The sequence below is a fragment of the Anabrus simplex genome, chromosome 2 (assembly GCF_040414725.1).
Source record: "Anabrus simplex isolate iqAnaSimp1 chromosome 2, ASM4041472v1, whole genome shotgun sequence".
In the NCBI taxonomy this organism is placed as follows: domain Eukaryota; kingdom Metazoa; phylum Arthropoda; class Insecta; order Orthoptera; family Tettigoniidae; genus Anabrus; species Anabrus simplex.
Genome location: NC_090266.1, coordinates 281,262,947 through 281,290,653, shown reverse-complemented (window position 1 = coordinate 281,290,653; position 27,707 = coordinate 281,262,947). Strand labels below are relative to the sequence as shown.

Below are 27,707 nucleotides of genomic sequence, written 5' to 3'. Positions count from 1 at the left end.
GGAAACCTCCCTGAGCTTTCTTATAACCTTTAATAATATCATCTGGTGAAATTATTTGCACCTGAATGACTCCTACCTGAGCATTCATTGTACCTGATAATACAACACTGTAATGCTCATACAGTTGTATGAGAAGGCTTTCAATCTCAATTAAATGCCTATTCACCGAGTTTTCTAATTCTACTTGCTTAAGTGCTTCTGTAATCTGAAGAGTGCTATTGGCAAGATAAGATCTAATTTCTGCAATGTTTTGAGTTAATATCTGCTCATTGGCTGTGACATCGTAAATGGTGCTGTTCATAGATTGCAATGTTGATTTTACTACTATCATCTGGTCTTTTGCAATTTTCATAATTAAAAGCTGTTCCTGCTCTAACTCACTAATTTTTGACTCATATTTATCGGCATCTTCTTGACTTAATGTTCCAAATAATGCCTTTGCGATGGAACCTATTGCGTCAGTTAGGCCTCGTTTTCGCCTAGTGTTATCCGTTTCCCCTATTGGTTTAATAATCCTCGTAATTAATTCCTGCGATTCCTTAATTCTATCTAATTGTGCACTTAGCATTTTAACATCCTGTTGACATGTTAGGTTAGTACTTCTTTCTAACTGTGTACATATTAATTGAGTCCAGTGTATGTGTCTCTTGACATTTGAAAATACATCACTTAATTTATTCAGGTTTACATAGGTAACTAGTGTCCATTCCGTATGGTATAACTGTATCTCACCCTGATTGTCGAAGTATGCCCCTGGCGTACTCTCATATGGTGTCACCTTGACATCCAGTACTTCTCCGGCTATTCTGTAGCGATGTGACGTCACGACTATCACTGCTACTACGATGGACAACAATCCTAGCATTCGCGCCATATCTGCTGTCTACCTGCAAGGTAAAGACAGGATATGTGTTACCCTTCTATCTGTGAATACATTCGCTTCCCAGTTCCAAACGATTCTTATGTACCTTAACCCTTTTTCCCTTCTTATTCATCTGTAGGATGCAGTTCACCCCTGAAACATCTACTATTTTGTACGGACCTTCGAATGGTGGGCTTAGCTTTCTGGATTTTCCTCTTCGCAATGCGTCATTGCGTAAGAAAACCTTATCACCTACCTGAAAGTTGACCTCATTTTGCTTTTTGTCGTAGTGTTATTTCTCTAATTCCTTTCGCTCTATTAAGGTCTTTCTGGCGGCCTCATGATTTCGCCTAAGCTGTGCCGTCAGTTCCTCCACCACGTTCTGGTGTTCATTGTAATTCATTTCAGGTGGCTTTTGCAGCACACCTGGGATATTTGCCTTCCTTCCAAAAATTAATTCGTAGGGTGTGAACCCTGTACTTGTGCTCTTTGTGGCATTACACACAAAGCTAGCTGTAGGCAATTATTTGTCTCAGTCATTCTGCTCCCCTGAGCAGACATAATGCCTTAGGTACTCCGTGAGCACCTTATGGGATCTTTCTATGCTACCGTTCAATTGTGGCCTGAAGGCCGTAGTGTGTGTTTTCCGAATGCGCAGCGTTTTACACAGCGTCTTAAACACATCACTCATGAAATTACTACCCTGGTCAGTGAGAATCTGCTCTGGTATCCCGTAGATACTTATTACGTTATTGATTAGCGTCCGTGCCACGGTTTCTGCCTCCTGATTAGGCATGGCACTCGCTACTAGGTACTTTGACAGCTGATCTTGGCATGTCAGTATGTACCTGTTTCCTGCCTCTGTCAGCGGAAGAGGTCCAACTACGTCTAGGGATATCTTCTCAAAGACTGTGTTCGGGGTATCCGTGATTTTCATGGGAGCCCTGACGTCTGGTCTGGTCCCTTTATTCTTTTGGCAGGAGGGACATGTGCGTACATAGCGCTCAATGTCCCCTTTCATGCCCTTATCTGAATTCGTTCACGTACCCTAGCGTACGTGCGCGCTATTCCTTGGTGGCCTCCCACCAAAGAATCATGACATTCTTTCAAAATGGCTAGCTTTTCAGCTTCGCCTAATTCGTCCTCTTCCTCAGATGAGCTACCTTCGGGAGAGATCTCCTCTGCGTTAGCGTCCTCGGAAACCTCGCTACCGTCCGCTGCAATTCCCTCTGCCGTAGCGTCCTCGGGTTTTGAAGACAGTACGTCCTCTCCATTCTCGTCTGAGGCCTGAGTTTCTACTGTTGTCTCTGAGTGAGACCTGTGCTGAGCCGAGTTATCCACTCGCGCTTGGCACTTGGGTTCAATGGGATTCCTACTCAGGGCATCTGCATTGCAGTTCTGTTTGCCCTGCTTATATACGACGTCGAAGTCGTATTCCGCCAGCTTCAGCCTGAACTTTAGCAGGCGTGAAGACGGATCTTGCACGTTGAAGACCCACTTCAACGGCTTATGGTCTGTCACAACAGTGAATGTTCTACCAAACAAATATGGTCTGAAATACTTTACTGTCCACACTATTGCCAACAATTCTTTCTCAGTTACGCTGTAATTCATTTCTGCTTTGTTAAGCGTTCTACTTGCATAGGCTATTGGAAGGTCTTTCCCGATAGGTCCTTGTGACAATACTGCTCCAACCGCTTCGTTGCTCGCATCAGTGGTAACAACGAATGGTTTTTCAAAATTCGGATACTGCAATATAGGTTCCTCAATTAGCTTTTGCTTTAGCGTCTGGAACGCTTGTTCCTGATCGTCTCCCCATACATAGGGAACGTCCTTCTTCACTATCTGATACAGCGGTTTCGCGATTTTGCTGTAGTTAGGTATGAATTTCCTATAGTACCCACTCAGTCCGCAGAACTGCTTGATCTGGCGGCTAGTGGTCGGCCTCGGAAAGTCCTTAACGGCCTGTACTTTACGTGGGCCTGGTAAGACACCTTCGTCAGTGATTACATGCCCTAGGAACGCTACTTCGGTTCTTAGGAATTCACACTTATCTGGCTGGAGTTTCAGCGTGTTCTCTCTCAGCCTTTGTAATACGTCCCTTAGCTTCGCGTTGTGCTCCTGGATTGAACTCCCGTACACAATGACATCATCCAGGTAACACAGACATTTTATACCCGTTAGCCCTGTGAGCACATTGTTCATCAGCCTCGTAAACGTGGCTGGCGCGGCCGTCAAACCCATGGGCATTTTCCTGAATTCGTACTTGCGCCCTAGCGCAGAGAATGCTGTCTTTGGCCTGTCTTCAGGCTTCAACAACACCTGGTGATACTCGCGAGATCTAAAGTTGAAAACTATCTCGCCTTGCCAAGGGTGTCTAACAGTTCTGAAATTAATGGCAGGGGATAACTGGTTCCTATCGTTATCTCGTTCAATTTTCTAAAATCGATCACGACCCTCCATTTTTGTTTCCCTGAGGCGTCTAGTTTCTTCGGAATTAAAAGTAATGGCGCATTCCAGGCTTATGTGCTAGGTGTAATAATTTCATCATTCAGCATCTTATCTATCTGAGCTTGTATCTCCCCCTTCTGTGCTTCGGGAAGTCTATATGGTCGTACATTAATTGGAGGTTGATCTTGGGGGTGTAGGGATCTCATGCTGTAGTACATCAGTGTGAGTTAGTTTGTCTCCCTCAAGATGGAAGATATCATTTTACTCAGCACAGATGGCGTATATCCCTTCCTTATCTACCTGCGTGAGGTGATCAACTCGCAAACAGTCTATGACCCGCTGTGATCGGGGCTTCTGGGTGGACGGTTCTCCGTTTGCCACTCTACTGTTCTGCTCTACCTTTCGCACTTGTGCTAGGCAGGTCTTATCTACCTCCTGTATGTGCACTCGTGGACTGTGTAAAGTCACTGCCTTTTCAGTGGTATTCATCATGCTAACCACTGCTTCGTGGCGCTCTGATTTGGTTAGGCACCCTGCGAGGTACACCCCTGGTATCACCTCTTCCTTCTCAATAATTCCTAAAGGTAGATTTCGATCTACTTCTATAACAACGACCTTCTGGGTCCTTGGTTCGAGACGGATCACCTTCGTCTCTCGTGCCCCCATAGGGTATTGTCGCCCTCTTATGGTGACATGACCCTCCTTATATTCAATCACACTATCTGTCAGGATATCTCGTCCAATTATACCATCCTGTGTTAATCGGAAATCACTCCCTACCACATGAAATGTGTGATTTGTGTTTCCAACGGCAAAACGTACAGTACCCTGGGTGTAAATTATTCCCTTACTTACACCCGCTAATTCAATTGATTTGCTCCCGTCAATCAGGCATTCCTTGGGTACCGATTGCCTCTTAACTAGGCTGACATCGGACCCAGTATCTATCAAAAATCTCAACGGTCTTCCTTGGTTCGCAACCTGGATCAGCACCGTGCCTTCTACGTCAGAATTCTTGGGACCTTCTGGTGTGCGGGCCTCCGTAACTGTCCCCTTGCTACGGGCCCGTTCTAGTTTGCCGCCTGAGCCACGGAGGTTTTCGTGGCGTGCGTACTGCCACCCTTCTTTTTGAACCAACAGTCTTGGGTTCGAAGTGAGCACCTATCACAATGTTCGCATCGGGCTCGGTATCTTACGGTCTTGCCCCCTATGCGATCACCCTGAGTTTGGCCTTTCATGGCCCTATTGCCCGTGGACTTGCCTTGGGCTTTTCGACAATTTCTCTGCATGTGGCCCTGTTGGCCACACGAGTAGCACCTACGGCTATCCGTTCGCATCACCGGAGTGTGTGCACCTTGTGTGCGTGAACCTTGGGTGTGTATACTTTGTCGGCAATTCACCTGTATATGCCCTTTCCGACCGCAACGATAACAAGTTCTTTTTTTCCTTGTCACTGTGTTTGGTTGTGTGCGTACTATGCGCACTGTCTCTCGTACTTCTGTTTCCTTATCCCTTTGTTTCTTTCTACATTCACGTTCGATGTGCCCTGTCTTCCCACAATAGCGACATTTTAATTTACTGAATGTGCCCCCTGTAGTTGTATTGGAACTGGCGGTCTGTGTGGTGTGAGCCCCCTGCGTTCCTGTGTTCTTACAGTTCTTTGCTATGTGGCCTTCCTGGTTACAATTGTAACAGACCACCCTAACACTAGCATGTGTTGGCTTAGTATGCCATTTTGGTGCTGCACTGCGCTCCTGTTCTGGTTTGCGCTTGCTAAACCCTGAACTATGTTTGTGTTGTAGGCCCTCTCGTGCCTTCTTTGACATTATTACGGTTTCCTCCTGTTGGGCAAGTGCAACTGCCTTTTCGAATGTAATGCCCTTTTCTAACTGTACCGTAGCTTGTATTCTAGGGTTGGCTAACCCTTGTATGAAACTAGCAACACATATTTTTCTTGTTATTTGCAACTGTGCATCGCGATCTTCCTCTAATTCGTCTTCAAGTATTGCCTATCTAAAAGAAGCTGACAATGTTTCTATTTTGTGCGCCCAAAGTGCGACTGATTCTCGCGGGTCCTGCGCTGTTTGGAACATTTGACAAATGTACAAATCTAACGTGCCTTGCTGGCCATAATATTCTATCAATGCCCGCTTGGCTTTCTCCCAATTATGTATATCACGCCTGTACAATAATTTATCTCGGGCTCTGCCCGTAACCTTAGTTAAAATATACTTGAAAAACAACTCTTGATCTTCATCCTTTATCATACGAACAGCAGCATCTACGTTAGCTATGAATTCATGCAATCTATCTGGTTGACTGTCATCAAACTCTCGTCCAATGAGGCGATGTCCTTCTACTATTGTAACAAAAGGCCCACTCATACTTACTGATTCCATCTCGTCCTCGAGCAACTCAGTGCCTCGGTCTGCTGGTACTGAACTATTCTGTCGTGCCATTTGAAATAACATTCAGCTTACCTTAATCTGCAATGCAGCTTCACAGCTGTGCTGGATGAGTAGTCGGCTGTAGTGCTGCGTCTCCACCGGATGGCGTTGTCTACTACTGGACTGCTACCCCTCTGCTGGGCTGGCTTAGTAGGCTGCGGTAGTGATGCTCCTCTTCTGCGATGCGCGGCACACGAACGAAACTACGCGGTAGCGCGGTTCGGACAATCTTCTGCGACGTCGCGATTTTCTCACACGGAAATCTTCTGCTAAGTCGCGGTTCTCTTACGGACAATCTTCTACGAAGTCGCGGTTCTCTCACGTTATTTCGGTGAGTTGACACTGTTGGAGGATCGAACTCAGGAGCCTGCACTACCAGACACCAAATTTTTATACGTGCCTGTCGTGACCTACCTGTCCAGTGAGACGATCTCGTAGGTTGGTCACCAGGCACTTGGATGCTGAAGTATTACCTGACCTGCCGAGCGGATTGTAGGGAGGTAATTTGTAGGTATGACTCGTCCCGCAACTCATGAAATAAAAGATGATGTTATTTCCCTGTCCTTTATTACTGCGGACAACTAAAACTACTATGTACAGTATATTTACAAGTCTGAAAGTGATGATCTATAGAGAGAGCGAGCTTGTTCCACGCGCCTACTGTTCTACTACGCGTCTATCTGAATCTTGCCCTACGGCACTTGGGCTATGCTCGAAAAGAATCTCGTTCTGACAAGTACGAACTACTGGCTGGAAGAAGGCCCCGCGCCATCTTGGCCAGGGATTATATCTCCGCTTCTGAACTCAAAGTTCTATCCCTACCTCCTACCAAGGGGTTGGGTCTTACAGGCATTACCAAACTGTTCATCCAGTCCGTGGCGCCTTCAAGCAGCTATTCTCAAAAGTTGTCACAGTAAGTGCTGCTACCTAGGCACTACTGTCTTCTGTCTTACTTTGTCCTCATCTTTCCTTGTTTCCTAAGTGCATCTGTACTGACCCTGATTGGCCTTGCACTCGACTTTGTTCCTTTGTCGGTTATCGGGCGGGCCGCCTGGCCCGCTGGCATACTAGCTCTGTTTGTCGATACACAGTAAATACCTTGTTGTGATCAACAAGTCCCCGCTCTTAGTCAACACTTGTGTAAGCGCACTTCGCAAACTCTCTCCATTACATGTAACTTCTTGAAATATTTCCCTTTTCTTACAGTAACTAAATCTGACTATAATTATTATTCAATTACCTTAATGCTACAAGGTGTCTCCTGTCTTTGATCATCATTCTAACACTAATTAATCTCCTCTGACACCTTGAGCTCAAGACTCGGCTGCGAACCCCGGCTGCCTTCCACCCGGCAGTCCGCCGGTTCGAGTCCGTGGGAGTTCGGTACACGACACAGTCGGTACCGTACGGTAATTTGAATGGACTTCTGGATTACAAGGCCATCTAACTGTAGTTCCATAATGTATATAGCGCTGTGAACTTATTTCAGATAGACTTCAGTGGCAGTAGGTACATTGAAATAGTTCAAGATACATTAGTGACAGTAGGTACTGTACATTAAATAGTTCAAGATACGTTAGTGACAGTAGGTGCTGTACATTTAAATAGTTCAAGATACTTTAGTGACAGTAGGTGCTGTACATTTAAATAGTTCAATATACTTTGGTGACAGTAGGTACTGTACATTTAAATAGTTCAAGATACGTTAGTGACCGTAGGTGCTGTACATTTAAATAGTTCAAGATACTTAGGGTGATGAAGAGTCTGGATCGCTGCCTTCTTCGAATGGACACCATCATTTCATTCCACAGTTTATCTTAAAATGAATAAGATGACAGTGAAGTAGGCGAGTAATGATCAAGTATTTAACATTGTATGATGTGTATCCGGGTATGCATTTCTTACTCACGTGTGCTTAGTAAGAACGTAAATTTTTGAAAAAGTAGTGTGCCCCTCCGCCAGTTCCCCTCAGCAGCCACTGCTGTAACACAAAGTTTCACAAGTAGGAAAAACGCACGGCATCAAAGCCCACAGATGTTGTAGCTCTATTTCAAGATAAAGTTGAAACCAAGTCCGAAAAGTTACTAATAGGTGGCAGCATATATTATACTTCCGAAATATTGGCGAAAGTTGCCTGCAAGACATTGTGCCAACCTATGAAATTAAAATTGTTGTGGTGATGCCTCACTGTCACAAAGTAATACTGCAGTCACAAATTAACCCCACTTTACGGTAATATTTTCTTGACAGTTTGTTTTCATTTTTTGTGTATCCTCTATTAGTTGAGGAAATTCATTTAGATTGATCCTGCCATGAGAATGACTGTTTGGTTTAATAAGGAGTCATCATTTATTATTTCATCATTGCCAGGACAGTTTCTAGCTAAATGCTCTTCAGTTTTAGGAAGGAAGCAAGTGGGTGTGTCGGAGGATAAATATATCCAGTAATTGGTTCCCTCATATTCGATTTGGAGTGAGGCTGGAAGTTTGTTAAAGTCTCCATTTTGAACATAAATCTGTCTCCGGAAACTGAAAATGTGAGAAAACTAGGGATTGTTAGGCCTGCTCTAATAGGAGAGATCTTTGACATAGGTTTAATGCCGAGTTTTAGAAATTCTTCTTCAATAACAATGTTAGGATCACAGGCAGGCATTAGATAGAATAACTCGTTTGTTTTTAGATAAGGGAGGTCTTATTTCCAAGAAAACTATATTTATGTGAATCTTGGGCTGTTTTGAAATTAATCGTTCAACACACTTCTGACTTGCGAGGAAGATACGTATTCTTCCATTGGATATTCTTGAGACAACTCGGATGTTAAGAGGACTAGTCAGTTTTCCCATTGCTAGTATATAATCTCAGATACTAATACCGTCACGAGATTCAGTAACAATGGCTTTGTTAGGCCTAGGATAGAAATGCATTGCTGCAGAGTAACTTAAATTTGGGTTGTTAGGAGATTGATTAAGTATATTAGGAACAGTAAGAGAGGTTGTCATAAGGTTGCTTTGGTTTACTGGTACGGGTGGGAATGATGCTTTCTTTATTCTATTGATTCATGAGGTTACTTGAGGCTTGCTGATTTCCATTATTTAGATTCAGTGAGTTCCAAAAATCTTGCCGACTCCATTAACAGAGGCAGCCATTATCGGTTAACTAACAGTATGCGGTTAGTTATGAGGTTGATCCTTTAATGTACGCTAATTTCCACAATGCATATTTAAAACCCCGCTCACTTACAAAAGTACTAAGCAGCTTCACTCTGATTCTTCAGATGGTAAAATATAGCCTAAAATTACCGATTATTCAATAATTCTAAGCGACAATATTACACGTGAACATTACGTAAGTCACTGCCATCTTGATCCTTCATTCATCCTTGCGCCGTATAATTGTCAATTATTTATCTATTAATATTATCCTTTAAAATCCGTAGAAATGACATAATATAGACTTCAGAATAACGTGTTTTATTCGTACCTGGCATATTGTGTGGTTATGTTCCTGCTTCTTCAGTCCAAAGGAGTGATATATTTACGATAAAATATTACGTTTAGTAGAAATAAATAAATAATAAAATCAATCAATCAATCAATCAATCAATCAATCAATCAATCAATCAATCAATCAATCAATCAATCAATCAATCAATCAATCAATCAATCAATCAATCAATCAATCAATCAATCAATCAATCAATCAATCAATCAATCAATCAATCAATCAATCAATCAATCAATCAATCAAATCCAATAGAGATTAATTGGGAGTGGTGCTACCATGTAATTGCAATATTTACTACTACGTGACCGTTCGCTCAGGAAAGAATCGGAAACCGTTTCCAACTGTTCCTAATCCGCGCATGCTCTCTAGTACAAATCACAATCTATCTCAGTTTTGCTGCACGAACCACGGCCGACTTGATACGTCGCTCTAGCTGGTCTTTACCGGCCTTGACAATCGGATCCACGCACTGTAATCGGAGTAGTTTCATAGCTCGACACTTGGCGCTGACGGCCTAAGTCTTTGCGGTGGAAATGTATGCTCCTCTATGAAAACGTTATTGACTTTCATTGCCGATTTAACGTAATTTAGAGGCATGGAGAATGTTACATAGGTTAATACTGTTGAATGATTGATCCTAAAGGCTACTTTCTTTGATATTTGCCATAATAATATAACGATGTTCTGATACTGACTTTGATTGTCGTTTTATCTTAATTTAGACGAATGAAGGAGTATTTGTACACTGACTAATACTTCTAAAATGATTAATCCTGGAGGCGACTTCCGTTGATATTTGCCAAAATAACATCGTGAAATGAAACTGCGGAGAGATGGAATAGCCCAACTGATAATCATTAACTGTGAGGAATAATCGTAATAACTTGTATTAACTACAACATTTTGGTACATAGCGGAATTTACCACAATACTTTTGTCCGCTGCTGTTAATCTTGATATTAAGGGTCACTGTTCAATTAGAGCTTTAAAATTCTTCAAGTGTTGCTGTCAGGAATGGGGCGTGGTCAAAACGTAAAAGTCTTATTTTTTCTCCATAAACATTCGGTTTACCGGGCGAATTGTGCGTGCGGTTAGGGTCGCGCGGCTATTTGTTTGCATCCGGGAGATAGTGTGTACGAACCCCACTGTCAGCAGCCCTGAAGATTGATTTCCGTGGTTTCCCATTTTCACATCGAGCATGGCCACGGCCGCTTCCTTCCCAGTCCTAGCCCTTTCCTATTCCATCGTCGCCACAAGACCTATTTCTGTCGGTGCGACGTCAAGCATGTGGCAATAAATAAACATTCGGTGTATGGAGAACGTAAATATTTTAATTCAAACATGTTTAAATTTTAATTTCAATATATGTATTTTCAGATTTTACTTCATTCTACCTTGCACTAGAATTTTAAACAAAATTTCAATGAGTGAAAAGTAATTTGTGTAAATACTTGGTAAACTGTTCATTGCACAGGTAACAGTTCGCTTCATACTTTGGCCTTACTGTCATAACAGAAATGGTTCTCACTTGTCAGTGTTTAAATGTCAAATATCAGATTATATCTGATAGATGGATACACATGTGTTGTGTAGCTGTCGTGTGGCAAATATGAATCCGCCTAAAGTATTATTCAATGAAAGAAAATTTAGGGGTAATAAATAGCCGAAAATAGAAACGAAAAACTAACATGAAAGTGCTAATTCAAGGTTGGATGTAGGGAGATATAATACAAACTTAGGTGTTTGTCATCCTTGTGCTTGTAATGTCATTCCTGCTTCAGGCATATCTTCCCTTTATTCTAGCTGTTCTACAGTGAAAGTGACGTTTGAAAAATTGCCTGTACTTTCGTTATTGGCTGTTGAACATCTTGTTTCAGGATTTTGAATATGATAGGCAGATTCAACTCTTTTGCGTTTCTTGGGTGAGGGTGGTGTCGTTCTAGTAAATTTTCTTCTAGGACTCTTGGTACTAGTCACGTTATAACTAGGATAGTTAGGGAACATTGATGGTACAGAATCTGTCTTTACTACCGGTACTGTTCTAATGTTGTCTAAAAATGTATAATCGTTTTCTTTGAAATGAAGGCTACAGACAATAAAAGAATCATAAGTAGGCCTAGTGTTACGGACTAATGTATCGCGAGAAATTGCTTTGAGCCATTCCTTAGTATTTTCCTGGTCTACCGGGATTCGTGAAAAGGTAGTGTCCCTTTGCTCTTTTTCCTGTTCGAAGTACAAAAATGCACACAGCAATACATGTTCAAAAAATTTCCTAACACATTTAAAGAACAAATCACTACACTTCGCAAGTTAAAAACGACTTTGTGCATTAATTAGAATTCTTGTTTAGGACGAAATTATGGCGAGAAGTCATTTTGGCCCATTCATTACTTTTGTTCTCGTTTGCACAACATTTCCGTCTGAAGTACAAAGAGGCGCATATGACATATCACACATTCCAAGATTTGTAAACACAATTTAAAACAAATCATATGGCCACACTACACAATAAAAAATAAACGAATTAACCGATAACTATGAACTTTCAATAAGAAGCCAACAAACACCTCATTACAAACACATTACCAACTCCTACTACAGCGAAACAATATAAATGTGGTAATTTGCGGTATACAGCTTTCCCTCAGTGACTTACGTGGCCAGCGCTCCAGTGGCGTTATTGTGAAACTTTCCAATTACATGTTTATGCTGGGCTTCCTAAGCGATTGTCAGAGGAAGTATAATATAAGGGGAAGGGGTCACAGCGGGGTATCCAATCGGCCGTGCACGGAGAAAGCTAGTTCGTTAATATACCGTTTTCATGTGATGGACACTACATTTGACTTGCATTTTGAATAATAAATTTATACTTTAACCATCATGATAATATCTAAAGAAATAAATAAATAACTTCTAGATGCCCACAATGAAGTAGGAAAAGATTGCAGACTAGTTACTAACTGATCCAATAGGCAGCAGCATCGTCTTGTGATTCATTGGTGTTCTGAGAATCTCTTAACCGCCTTATCTGCTATTGCTGTATGGAATTGGTTTCCTCTTTTGCCTTTGAGACTCCTAGCTTGCTCATCGCTATTGCGTAACGAGGAAAAGGTGAACTTTAATACCGCTGACACATCCTTGCTTTGTCATTTTAAGGCCGAAGGGAGTTGAAGTTGTGTACCGCCCCAGTGTAGCAGAGTTTCCTTGACGGCACAATGGCTCACCACGTAAAAGATATGGTGAGTATTTTAGTGTAGTTCTCAAATGTAACAAGGTAACTTATTGTTTGTGGAACAGTATAATGCGTGTGATTCCCAGCAGAAAGCTGGCATATATTAAGTGTAGCAGACTCACGTGGGAATATGTTCCCATGTATATGATGGGAGTTGCTATTTTGAAGAATACTGTAGGTACCAGTTAGTTTCATTTCGTATTGTATCTCTTCGTATTTTATGTTTCTATAATTTACGTCGTTTTGTACTAATTCATCGCATTTCTTCAGGGTGACTAGGATCAATGTGCAGACCGTTTTGCTTATTCGCCTGTGTTTTTAAGTATGTCTTTCATTTGTTGATTGATATAAGTCGCGAGTCTCTTTATTATCTGTGTTTTAGGGTTATGTTTTGAGGTTCGTGGATGTTTGGGGATGTAAACTACATTAGTAAATATAATCATTTTTCTGGCCTTTTGTGTCCTTTTCTTAGGTATTTACCTATTGATCGTGATTTGTCCTTGAATCCAGGATCTGTGGTCCGCCTGTCGTGTTCAACGGCTTTTTCTTAAAAATATATATTGCGTAATTCACGTTAGTCATGTTTCATGTGTGCAAGCTCTTCGAAGATGATCGGCCTCTCTGGGAGGGGCGGGGTTTTAAGTTTTATTTTTTTATACGAGTGGTAGGACCATTAACACTGAGATAAATAGAATTTGCAGTACGTCACACAGAGGCAGATGGGTCTTACGGCGACGATGGGGAAGGGAAGGGCTAGGAGTGGGAAGAAAGCGACAGTGGCCTTAATTCAGGTACCTGTTATGAAAATTGGAAACCACGGAAAAGAATCTTCTGGGCTGCAGACAGTGGAGTTTTAACCAACTAAGTCCGAATGCAAGCTGATGGCTTCGTGACTAAAACCGCGCAGCCACTTGCTCGGTCATATCTAAATAGTTTTGAGGATGGATTATCATGGGTTATCCTATTTGAGACACTGCATGTAGTTGTTGCACAAAATTCTAAGAAATGTATGTTCCCATCATGGTACATTGTGGGAGAGGTGACACTCCCATGTGGCGTGTTCCAGCTGGTGGAACCTTGTGTGGGCTGGGGACGCAGATGAATAATACAACCACTTTATCCCATGTCTGTCGTAAGAGGCTACTAACAGGAGCTACCAAGGGATGATTGAATTAGAACTATGAAACTGCCTTTGGTAGTACCATCTCGTGGGGAACACCAAGGGTTGCTTTTACTTGAGAGTAGTACCGCTGTTAGGTACACAATAGGTTTGTGATTAGTAGCAGCAGAGTGTGGTTTACTGTGGGTTTCTAGTACCTGTGATTAGCACCACTATATGCGGATCGTCACAGACTCTTGTTGCCTGTGATTTGTACCATTATGTGAGAAACACCATGGGTCTGGGCGTTGCCAGTGATTACCACTATTTTTGCAATACTGTTCAAAATCAAATCACAATCTCTTTATTTGCAAATGAGGTATCTACCTCGGTGGCAAATGGTACACTAAAATACATTGTCAAGCACTAAATATTAAATTAACAAGAGAAAAATTTTCCTATAATACAATATTATACAATTTACGCTAACAATGTTTTCTATTAAACACACAGCTCCTCCTTAATAAATTTATATTGTTTACAAAATTCCACTTATATCTCCTATACTTACAAACATACTTACAACTCATACACAGTATGTGGAATTACTTCAAATAATACTATACAACTGGTATAAGATTAAAATTTACATTGAATTTATGTACTTTTTTTTTTTTTTTTTTTTTTTTTTTACCCATTTTGGAACCTAAGTAGCATAACGACCTGCTGCGTCTTAACCAGAGCCCCTTTTGCCACCACTTGTCAGAGTTCCTGAAGGGCCTTCACAGCTACCGTAGCGGTCCCAGGGCCCTCGAAGTCCCCACTGTACTTCACCCCTACAGGCAGTCCCCTACTTTGGCTGTCCAAACTCCTTAGACCAGGGGATGGAATTAATTTATTCACACACATTTTTTTATTTACAATAAGCTGCACTGGTCGAATGCCCTCTAACACTTCATTTATTTTCTCTGTTGCCATTTATTCTCTTCTTGATTATCTGTACAGACTTTGGAAAAGGATCAAACACTACCCCTGGTAAACTGTTCCACTCCTTCACACCCTTCCCAATGAATGAAAATTTACCCCAATCGCTTCTGCTAAAATTCCTTCTAATTTTATATTTGTGGTCAGTCCTGCCGACATAATTATTTTCCAACTGAAGCCTCTCACGGATATCTCCCCATGCTTCTCCTGTATAGGCTCTATATAATCCTATAAGTCTAGTTTTCTCCCTTCTCTTACTTAATGTTTCCCACCCAAGTTCCTTTAACATTTGATACACTACTCTTTCTCCTGAAATCCCCTGTTACAAATCTTGCTGCTTTCCTCTGCACACTATCTATTTCTTTTATTAGGTATTCTTGGTGAGGATTCCAAACACTGTTTGCATATTCCAATAATAGACGAACCATACTCAAGTAACTTTTTTCTTTTAATTCTTTGTTGCATCATGTAAGTAGCCTCATTATGATATGTAACGATCTGTATGCTTTCCCAACAATGTCAACATGACCCTTCCAGTGCAAATTACTTTCAAATCTCACACCTAAGTATTTGCACTTGCCATCTTTTGGGATAACTACCTCATCCAAAGTATATTCAAATTCAGTTTTAAAGCTCCTGTTTGTAAAAGTTGTAACAGTTGATTTGCCTCCATTAATCTTCATATTATTTTCTTCAACCCATTGTTGGATACTTTCAAGGTCCCTTTGTAATTCTGAACAATCCTCAATGTTGTTTATTTCCCTATAAACAATTATGTCGTCTGCATACAGTCTTATTTTTGATGTTATATTGTTCCCTAAATCATTTGTGTATATTAAGAAAAGTAACGGACCGATTATACTACCCTGTGCAATTCCCTTCCAAACTTTCTCTTCCTGAGATACATTATTTCCTACTTTGACTTTCTGAACCCTTGAATTTAGAAATGTTCTTATCCAACGTGTAACCCTTACGTCCAATCCTATTCCCTCCAATTTCTTTAATAATATTCCATGTTCCACTCTATCAAAGGCTTTGTTGGTCTGCGTTGCCTACAATTTGTACCCACTATGTAAGGAACACCACAGAATAGTAAGATTCCCTGCGATTAGTACACCTATGTAAGAAACACCAGAAGTCTGCATTATCTGTGCGACATACAACACTTGTGAGTAGTACTTAAAATGTTTGGAACACGTTTTGAATTCTGGTTCAGTGGATGAATTTTGGACTTCAAATATGGTCATTGCATTTAGTCTCATTTCGTACCATTAGGGGCAGATGACCTAGATGTTAGGCCCCTTTGAACAACAATCATAATCATGGTTTATGGTGTGGGTTACTGTAGTTACGTCACAGTTTGTGAACCATGGGCAATCCCTAGTATTATCCGCACACTTTATCTTGGTGCATTTGTGTACGGCGGTGAGGAGTAAGGAGGGAGCTGTCCCGGTATCGATAGTGCTGCCTGGTGCTGCCAACTGAATGAAAATGAAATCTGAATTGAATCGAGAATATGATCGATCGATATGCAATTTCTAAACTGTTATCATCTTAAGCCAACAACTATGTCACATACGCATTATATAACATTAAAAAACATTTCTCGGTACGAATCTTGTTCCTAGCATGAATTCTATACTTTTGCTTTGTTGTGTAAACAACAGTACTAGTACGTAAAGTGTACGCTAGATGCCGCACAACGATGCTTAAGCGATTCATAGTTTGTGTTTCAAAGGTTGCCAGTACGAATCTCGATCGCCGAGGTTGACCGATTCAGCACTAGGGTGTAAATGCACCAAGATAGTGTGCGGATAATAAGTGGTCCTGAGAGTCGGGATACCAGTTGCTGTGGAAAGGGGGCATCTCGGACATGTTCAGAGTCATGGCCCTCCTTGTGCTCAGGCGGCTAGGACTATACAATCCACTGAAGGTCCCTAACCCATTAGAGCAGAGATCCTCACTTAGACTACGTGTAAGTAGGGTAACATCCTGCTTCACGGAATTTTCACAGAGCACGCTCAGAATGTTTTAAGCAAGCCTAGAACCTGTGGGAGTAACGGAGTTCCCACTCCCATTTAACAGGCATGGGACTCGGTAACAACTTGGAGAGTGAAATGAAATTCGATGGGAAGCTGTAAATATTAATGGGACTTATAGAACTAAGAACTTGCTGAGTCAGCGAAGAGGATTCATCTCTACGTGTTAGGAGTTAATGATATTCGGGATAAGGGGAGATGATGAAGATGTAAGAGATTGTAACGTGTACTTGACGGGAAGGGTAGAGTGTGGGGTTGGGCTGTTCATCAGGAATACTATTGCACACAACATAGTTTCTGCTAGGTACTTATGAGCGAATGACGTGGGTAGGTTTGGTGGTTGGAGGAATTAGAACTAGAATTATCGGTATATTCACCATGTGAGGATGAAGTTAAGTTTTATGAATCATTGAATAACATCGTAGTCAGGGTCAGCAGCAAGGATATAATAGTTTTAATGCACAATTTCAATGCGAGAGTTGGAAATAGAACTGAAGGATCCAAAAGGGTGATTGGTAAATGTGGGGAAGAAATGTAAGCTTATAGAATGGGAAGTGTTTGCTGGGCTTGTGTTAGTATTGGATTGGCAATTATGAATACGTTGAAGCATAATGCTATTCACTGCTACACATGGGAGGGTAGGGGTACCAGATCCATAATAGACTGTATCTTAATCGACTTCAAATTCAGGAAATCTTTTAGGAATGTTTGTGTTTTGCAAGGATTTTTTGATGATACAAACCCTTATGACAGGTAGTGAACCAAGTATGTATAGGCCAAGGGTAGAGAAAGTGAAATCTGTATGCAGACGAATAAGGGTAGAAAATCTCCAGGACAAGGGAATTAGAAGTACATAGATATGATTTGAGAAAAATTCCAAACAATGGACAGTAAGAAAGTTCAGGGGTATTACTCCAGCCCGGTTGACAACATATTTGTTATAAGTGGAAATTAATGAAATCTTACTTGGAATGCATCTCAGGAGAGATGTGTTTATTGCGATGTCCAGGAGTCCACCATCCCGCACCAAGAAGTACATTTACTTTTATAACCTAACAGAGTATTACACGCCATTTTCGTTTCTGAAGTACCTGCTTGCATTCCTATTGGCCAATGTAAAGTGGCACGTGACTTGTTCCCGTCAATAATGTTAATCATAATCCGTTACCAATCCCAGCACAATAAAAGTGCAAGAAAATGTAATATGTTAAGGAAACCATGTACAATACACTCCAGACCAATGGTCTTGTCCAGGCCTATAATGTCCGCATGGCAAGAATAGCCTAAGTTTTTCTGTGCACCATTTGCGCTATTGAAGTATTACAAGTCTCATGTGATCCATGTAAGCCCAGCAGAACAGCTGGTAATGTGTTAATCCAGTGTATGTAGTTGTGAGCTCGAAGTGCTTACTTCAATGCTCTGTGTAAACGTTCTACTTGCCATTACATTGTGGGTGATAAGTTATGGCATGTTGCATTTAAACGCCACAGGTTTTGGCAAGTCTCTTACGGCCAAATTCATAGACAGCACTTATACATATGTAATAAGGGGTACATAAGTGGAACCCTTATATAATAATAGCTTATAGTAAGTTCACTTATGAGTGTACGTTTCATAGACAACGCTTAGAGCACACACACTGATACAGTAAATATTCACTGGAGATGTGGCAATCCTGTATATTATGCCCATGCTCCTGGACTTGTAGTTCTGGCTACCTAATAGTGGGCTCATCTATAGTTATGCTTATCGAGAGACATCGCATTACAGGTTTTGCCATTTTTTAGGTTAGAAGATAGTCTGGATGTGGTTATCAGAATGCCTAAAGCAGACATCGCCTAGTTGCTCTAGGGAGCCAGTGTCACTTCTCCGCTCTGGACAGCTGTCTGCACGGGACTAGAGAGCAGCGGACAGGCAGGTTGCATGCTGTGGCCGTACTGTACTTGCTGCTCGGAAATGTTACCGTGTGAACAACAGCTATTATAATAATAATAATTTGGAGCATGGATCATGAGACAAACAGGACGCAGATTAGAGTATAACAGGACAACAAAATTACTCATTGATAAAGGAATATACAGCAGTGTGCAATACATCCTGAATAAATACATTTTCACAATTTCACAAGTACAAATACAATTTGTGTGATTTGTACACATACTTTGCACTCATTAACATACATTTCAATATTTGTATGGCATTTATGACTGACAACAAATTAAACACATGAACTGAAACATATAACTGATGTACTCCTTCACGGGACCTTTGGGCTTGTTTTGGTTAGTATTGTATCGATGTTTGGTACTATCATTTGCGTGCTGGCAAGTCGTAAAGCATATTTCAAGTTTTCATCGATGAGCCTACTTATGCGTCTTGATTTACACATCTTCATTAATGAAAACATCTGTTCATGTAAATAAGTTGTTCTGAATATACTTTAAATATGTGCATTAAATTTCTGCAATCTAGGAAATCTCTCCCATGGAAAACTAACATAAAATTCTGTCAAACTCTTTGTGTTTGCAAACTTATCTTTTCGTATCGCACTGTATGTCAATCAGCTCTGGTCTAACAGTTTGCATATCCGCTGAAAAGGGTGTTGCAAACACCTGCAGATCCTTTTCTAATGCCTGAATATCGTGAAAGCGACTCTGAAATTAGTCATGACATTAAAACCTCTTTATATTCTTCTGTCTTATCGTAATAGTTTGGAGCTAGACACAACTCTGCAGTCAAAGTGGGAAAATGTGTTGTCTTTTTTCACAAACTGACATTCCCACAGTAGTACTTTTCGCTTGAAAGCTTCAACATGGTCAAGTAATTGTGGAAGAGGAGAGTGAAAATCATCCACTTGTTCTAGACACACTGCCTCAGCTGCCAGAAGTATACTCTTCAGTGTTCTCCCCAGAAATTTTCATCAGCTGGGTGGCAGGAATGAGTAGCCGGACGGGGAATACTACGTAAAAGTACGAATATAGTAAAATTTCAATGTAGTCCCCTCAGGGCATTAACAATAATATTAATGCCGAACTTTAACTATTTCAGTGTTATCACAAACAAGTCATAATGGAGTATTTTCAACTTCTGGTGTTCTACTGCTCGATCACAATCGTGTAACACCGGAACTTCACCACTCGGTCGCGGAGGAGTTCCATATGGGTTTGTGACATTGGGCGGAACAGAGTGCTCGTATGCGATTCCAATTTAATACAGACATCGCTCGCGCATGACACTTCGTGATAATCAAGCTAAAGATTGAAACTCCGACGTAATTGATATTATGCTGACAATAATGAAGATTTAATTAAACAGATTTACAGTAATTACATTTTCATTTGGAACACCTAATGACTCAAATAGGCCTATGTATTAATATTGTGTAGCTAGTACAAATATATATGATCATGGGGAGAACACTGCTCTTTCACAAATGCACCCTCACTGGAGGGTCTCAAAAGTACGCCATATCTGCAATTTTGTAGCTGGCCCGAATAGCAGGTTCACTGGAATGCATATCCTCCTGTTAAAAATCATGAAATTAAACATAAATGCATACATAAGTACATAAATCATCTCTGCAGAATTACCAAACTTTATATTACAACCAGTGAGAGAAACTCGCCCTATAAAGAATTGCGTAGGATCATATGAAGCTTACGTACCTCAAACGTGTTGTTTTTCAAGTTCTAGCAAAGCTGTCCTTTCTTGGCCGTCATATTTATCATACTTGGTGGTATGACACAAGGAATACTGGCACTGCAGATTAAATTTTTTAATGTGATTTTATTACGTATTAAACATTTTGCTGTGCTATTAAATACTCTTCTTCCCAGGAAGGTTTGAAACTTGTTGGCATTGATGGCGTACGCTGTGCTGAACTCTCTTCCTTCAGTAAATGTAACATCTACCGACTAGGCTTGAACGCCGTGTGATGCGAGGGTGAAGGCGGAAACACACTGTCACCTCACAAGAGTTCACGCGTATCGTGTCTCAATCTAACCTGTCCAGAAAGATGCGCTATACCTTTGCACCACTGGCCTTCAGTACGTATGAAGTCATGTACTTCCCCTACTTGCTTGCTAATCTGCTCTCGTTCCTCGAAAGTGGGGAGCAAACTGGCTCCGAACCATTTTGCTTTCGATTGACGATACCTGGCCTAAAGGATAATACAGGGAGCTGAGACGGCACCTGCAAGAACTTGTCAAAGTACATGGTGCCATTTGAAGGAGGTTCTTCATATTTGCCCAGTGGGGATTTGCAAGACGAGTAGATTTCCGATTTGTATGCAAATGCATGTTTTGTTTGCCGATATGTAGACCTCCAAAACCCTCAAGGAAGTGTGTTTGAGGACAAAATTGGACAAATTATTTGCATATATTTGAGATTAATGCATAAATTTCAAATTTAGGATTTGTGTTTTAGACTTTATGATGCATACCTATTTTAACACGTTTTAGAAGCAGTCTTGAAGTAAATGTAAAGTAATTAATGCTGTGAACTCTTTCGGAATGGTGACCTTATTCTAAATGAACAGTTCAGCTGTGGTAAGATTTCAATGTAAAATCAAGAAGCTAGGAACACGTGGGTTGCATCTTAGTGATTCGCTGGAGATCATGGAGAAAGTGAAGCGTGAACTGGAAAGTATCCCAGGAAACCCTTGGACTCCTTCTGCAAACAAAATATCGTGATGCTCTCAAATGAAATCAGAGCTTCGATACCATGGTACCTGTAAACAAATATTTGACTGGTGCCAATGTGGATCTACCAGAATGTTCAACCCTTACACTCGCTCCCGAATTCAAGTACTGTCCTGTCAAATCCATAGATATAGATCATTCCTCGCATTGAAGTTCATTTTAACAAACGCCACAGATTTATACCCGAAAACTTGGAGAAGGTTGTTGTAGTGTACTGCAAAGCAATTTAGACAAGAGTAGTGTGCAGTGTAAAATGAGAGGATTGTGTATTTAAGTGTGTTTCTTCAAGTTTGCTTTTTACATTGTTTTCTTACAAACCTACCAATTGTGATTTATAGTGTGTATTAACACAGTCATCTAGGTGCCGTGTGCATATGTTTTAACAATGAACATCGATATTCCGATAGACGTGTCGCAAACTGTGCATGATGCACTAATGGAACAGCTGCAGCTCTGATTTTTTTTCTTTCAGTTTATTCAGGATCATTTTTTGTATTGGTGTGGGAGAATTGCATGACTGGGAGTGAAGGACTCTTATGTTTGAATTTCCTGAAAGCATTTAATAGCATTGAAAATAAGTGCATACTTAAGTGGATATTTTACCACTATTTGCAGCATAGTTGCATGCTTCTGTTGATTTATACACCACATAAATCTGGTGTACAGTAGTGAGTAACTTTATTTCTCTGACAGTGAGCACATATTTTCCTTCGTGAACAAGCGATCTTTTCCTGACCATACAAATTTAGAAGTCATTAGTTTCTTGCTCCTAGATGGGCTAAATCAGCCATTGTCAATCGGGAGCGAAATGCCTTCGGAGCCAGTTTGCTCCCCGCTCTCGAGATGGAGCAGCTTAGCGAGAAAGTTGGGGAAGAAGTAAGGGAAGTGCATGACAAAGTACGTACTACAGGCCAGTGGCATAAAGGTATTGCACATCTTTCTGGACAGGTTTGATTGCGATGATACGCGTGAACTCATGAGAGGTGACGGTAGTGTTTCCGTCTTTATCCTCGCACCACACGACGTTCAAATGTAGTCGGTTAATGTTGCATTCACTATGGAAGAGATTTCAGCGCAGCATAGGCCATTGACGCCAAGAAGTTTCAAACCTTCTTGGGAAGAAGAGTATTTAATAATTCAAGAAAACACAGCAAAATGTTTCATATGTAATAAAATATTGAATAACATTTAAAGAACATTAGAAGAATATAAACAGGTTTTCAGTCACTATATGGCAAGTTTGAGAGTAGGTTTCAAGATATTCAGGCATTAGAAAAAGATCTGCAGGTATTCACTATGCCCTTCTCAGTGTATGTGCAAACTGTTAGACTAGAACTGCAGCTAGAAGTAATTGACTTAGTGTGGTACTGAAATGAAATACAAGTTTGCCAGCACTAACATTTTGACTTAATTTTATGTTCATTTTCCAGGGGAGAGATTTCATAGATTGTACACATTTAATGCTCATATGGTAAGTAGATTCGGATCAACTTACTTATGTGAACATACGTGTTCATTAATGAAGATTTCTAAATCTAGACACAGAAGTAGGCTCACCGATGAAAAATGTTTCGCGACTTGCCAGTACGCAAACGATAGTACCAAACATTGATACAATACTATCTAAACGAGCCCAAAGGCCCCATGAAGGAGGAGTACACCGCTGATATGTTTCAGTTCATGTGTTTTAATTTGTCAGTCATAAATGCCATAGAAACATTGAAATGTATGTTAATGAGTGCAAAGAATATGTATAAATCACATAAATTGTATTTTCTTTACGTAAATGTACGTGTCCCAAAGCTTCAGTTAATCGTGAAAATGTTTATTCAGGAAATATTGCACACTGCTGTATATGTAATGTCTTTTTATCATTTACCCGTAAGCCAATTTTTGCTGCCATTTCCTCTAGGTCCACAAATAACTAATTTCTAATTCATTGTGGCCAATAACAATATTGTATATCATCCGCATATGCAAGGACTTTTATTTGCTGAGGCCGATTCGATCCTGTTCATGAACACAGTGCAGCTACGCTAGGCAGCGCATTTACCTGGCAGGTCAAGGGTGGCCTTGAGACATTTGAATGAGGCAGGGTTATAATCCTAACGAGCAGCTAAGAAACAAAAGCTCACTGATAAGCAGAGGGTGTAGGCCTATCGCCTTGAGTTTGCAGATATCAACTTTCTGTGTGATTGTTCGAATACCATATTCTCAGATGCGAGAAAGTTTTCCCCTACTAAGATGGTTCGTTTTGGTAGCTGTCAATGATAAAATCTACTTCGATATGTATTGTACATGGAGGACGGAGAGTAATGGATAAATTGTTCCTTGCAGGTTTCAAGAAATTCCTCTGCAGCCTTATCCTTTTCTGCTTCATGAGCATGGAAGTGGAATATACATTTTTATAGTATTCCTGCTCTTGATTTTGTTCTTTCTTGAATGGACTGACCGTGTGCGTAGAGGCGCGCGGCTGTGAGCTTGAATCCGGGAGATAGTAGGTTCGAATCCCACTATCGGCAGCCCTGAAAGTGGTTTTCTGTGGTTTCCCATTTTCATACCAGGCAAATGCTGGGGCTGTACCTTAAGGCCACGGCCGCTTCCTTCCAACTCCTAAGCCTTGCCTATCCCATCGTCGCCATAAGACCTATCTGTGTCAGTGCTACGTAAAGCCCCTAGCAAAAAAAAAAAAATAAAAAAAAAAATGGACTCGACTGTAGCATGTGATGCACATAAATGATTTTCATTATAGTTCATGGAAATTGCAAATGCCCACTATTGTAAGTATTTGTTTCGTTCTTGTGAAGATTTGTTTGCGGGTACCTAAGAGATAGGTCAGAAATCCAACATGACATGGCTCAGAAGATTTTGGAATTCACTAAACAGGCAGGCAACATTGGTGCATTAACCTACACAGCAGAAGCATTGAATGGCAGCGCAATATATATTCAAGAGTGATGGAAAGTTGAAATACAGGCCTCTAATATCTCTGGACAACAGCATAAGTCTGCTTGGGTCATTGGGGTGGTGTGGTTAGACCATTCGTTGGTGCTTCGGGAAGGTCTGGCAAGTGACAAGACCATTTGGTCTTCTGCTAAAAAGTGACCATTCTGTGTTAGAAAATTGAATTAATGAGAATAACTTAACCTTCCTTTATTCTTGTAGCGGAATAGTGTGAGCTTGCTGAGAGTAGAAATTAGTGGATCTGTTCTTCATGCAAATGTTCTAGGAACCAGATTAAATTCTCCCAGTCACATCCCATGCTAGTCTTGACGATTTCAAATAGGCTGCTTCTCTTATTTCGGCTGAATGTAGCTGCCCTGGGGGCAGATGTGACCCGAGCTCTATCAGAGACAATAGCAAACCTGACTTCGTCAGCAAGTTGGCCAATAGCAACACAAAATTATTGCATATGGCACATTTGCAGTCTGTTTTAATTCTTCTGGTAATATTTTACATAATTTTTATATGCTTTTATTTCACAAACATGGGTACCTGCAATAGAACTGCTTCAGTTCTATCTTCCTCCTAGCAAGGGTACTGCTTTTGTAGATTGATTTTTTTTGTTCTATAAGATTCAGGGCATAGGCGAAACTTGCTTCATCTGCAAATAAAGTTCTCTCTGACAGCATATGCAAGTTTCTGCAGACATGTGACTACGAATGTAACTTCTTGTCACCTTTATTCAGCCAAAAATCCACAGCTTTCCTCCTGTACTCATTATCTTTTTGACTAGACTTGCAACATAACTAGAGGATTTGCAGCATCTGACTTGTATCGCTGGATTCCGGGGATTCAAACTCTGGCTTGGAACTCATTTGAACCTGCACAATTGGCTTAATGTTTTGTATTACTGCTGCTCATTTTCATCTTCATGTTCCTCGAACTCTCTTTACTTAACTTTTGTATAATTATTTTCAAGCTATTGCACAATGACCTATTTCCTTCTCTACTTGTTCATATTTCCTGTAGAAGAAACTTTTTCATAAATAACTAAACACACACTGTTAATTTTTAACTGAATTTAGAATCCCTTGTTCATAATCACTGCAGCACATTGAGACTACCATTCGATTTCTAAACTATGTTTACAATCTCTATTATAATTATTTTATTAACAAGAAATAGAATGTCAACACGCCTAGCTTTTTATTTTAGTACTGCAGCAGCGCCCCTCTAGTCGTGGCAATTTGGGGCATTGGCACGCATCCACTAGCTGGTAAAATGTGTGTGTGCGCACACTACTCTTCAAATAAGTCATAGAATGCTATTTCTTGTGAAACTGAGACTAAAATTTTAACATGGCATTATAATAAAGATGTTTGCAACATGTTTAATACCTAACAGGTCTGCAGGCAGTCGGTTAATCTCATCGTGTGAGATGTTTGATGTGACTTGCTGAATATTTCGCAGATCTTTCGTGTGAGAGTTGCTGACTCCAGGAAATTTTTGGATGAATCGAAAGAGTACTCCGTAATGGAGTTGCATAGTGCTCCACGATAAACACATTTTAATGTAAGCATAAACTTCTTAAAGCAATACTACTATGAAATCATTCGTACAGACACTACACTGCCAAAACAAGTGTAGTAACACTGTAGTGGTAGATATGATTCTAAACTCTTGAAAGTCGTTAAGGAGACTGACTGCATTTATCTTTTATATTTCCACAGGTTTGTGTCCGTTGAAAATGTCTTCTGATGTGGCATTGATGGAAGTTCTTGAAGTAAACCAGATTTGTTGTTGACATTAAAATGCAGCCTTTGGTATTTGAAGATGTGAATATTAAGTTTTAGCTTACGTTATGTGGTACGTTTATGTAAACTCTTAATAAAGTCGGACTAGTAAAAAGTTACGGTGTTGAACAGGAAATATATATATCTGCCGGCCTTAAGTCAAATCATCCACATCCTGCTGTTAAGAGCCTAATGCAACTGACTGCTTTGCAGGAGTGCAATTTTAATGTAGACAAAATATCAGCATAGTTTTAGATTAACGTATTGCTCTGATACCTTTTGTTTTTAGTTTTACATCTTGCTCATGATTTAGCTGATATCCAGTGTTCTAGGGCGAAACATGTACTAATCATTGTAAATAAATGGAAGAAACTTTTGTAGGTGGGAACTTTTGAGACTCTCTTACAAGCCTATTGAGAAGTCAAAATATGGAGATAACATGAAGTTTATATTATGTAATTGTAGATACACTGCTACTGTGGCTATATATTGTGGGGTCTAGCATTATGCCTACTTAGCATAACTATAAAATACTCTAAAATATGTTCCAAATTCTTCTTTGTAATTTGAAAGATCTGACTCACAAGTGCTTGAAGTATTATTTCATTTGTAATAATATTTTCTTACAGGATGATTTCAATTCCAAGCTTAATGAGGCAGGATCCCAGCTTGTGGTTGTGGATTTCTTTGCCACTTGGTGTGGACCATGCAAAATGATTGCCCCAAAGATAGAGGTAAATAGTGTTTTGCATCTTGTCATTTTGAATAATTATAATTTGCTTTCTTATAATTTAATTATAATTTATAATTTATATATTTTAATTTATAATTTATATTATTATATATATTATATTATATATTTATATTATAATTATAATATTATAATAATTTATAATTTATTCTGACTGTCCAATGTTTTTTTTAAATGTGATTTTTTTTACCTTGATGTTGAAGTACTTTTGAGAGGGTCATATTGAGGAGCCAGTATGACATACAGAAAGGTATTGGAATTTTAACAAGGTGGTCTTCATTAGTTTTGATATTTGGAAAATTTTCCTGTTACTCATTAATATTGTAATCAGTTTAGTAGGTTCTGGTAGATCATAAATGAAACTTTGTGCAAGTTCATATAAGTGATAACACAGCCTATGGTTCCAAGTATGCGAATATTAGTTCTTCTACAGTGAGTAGAATTTCTGATCTATTCACCCTTCACACATACACCAGCTGATGGTACCTTCCAATTCAAAACAGCTAGTAGGCACACCCCATAACACTTAGTGTTACGGCTAATAAACTCCTTTAAATTTTTCTTTCTCCCTGGTCATGTTGATGTTGGTGAACCTTGGTCTTCAAGAGCATCTTAAATGAAGATTCATTCATAGAGTACAAGAACATCACTACCCTGTTTGGGAAATCTAGGGCGAGTTTCTCTTATCGGTTGGTCAGCGCGCCCAGCTTATATGCCTCCTGTGGAACCGTCAGTCCCGCAACTTACCAATGAGGACAGCACTTAGCTCGCTTTATCCGTTCATGACACGAGATAAAAATTTAAAGTTAGAAAATAAGCTTGCACCTTATGACTGGAGATGTTGAATATGTTCTCCACTTGCACCCACACATTTCTGGGTTCATATTATGAAACACGGATTCA

The 27,707-nt window shown here is 40.2% G+C and overlaps 1 protein-coding gene across 1 annotated transcript in view; it reads left to right on the top strand.

The window, feature by feature from the left end:
* The first annotated feature begins 12,313 nt into the window (after positions 1-12,313).
* LOC136864053 (thioredoxin-2) overlaps positions 12,314-27,707 on the top strand; it is a 60,183-nt gene continuing 44,789 nt past the window's right edge. Inside the window, exons 1-2 of the mRNA XM_067140583.2 lie at positions 12,314-12,502; positions 26,683-26,787. Coding sequence (XP_066996684.1) covers positions 12,479-12,502; positions 26,683-26,787 — 129 coding nt within the window. The 5' untranslated portion in view covers positions 12,314-12,478. The remainder of the gene's footprint in view (positions 12,503-26,682; positions 26,788-27,707) is intronic.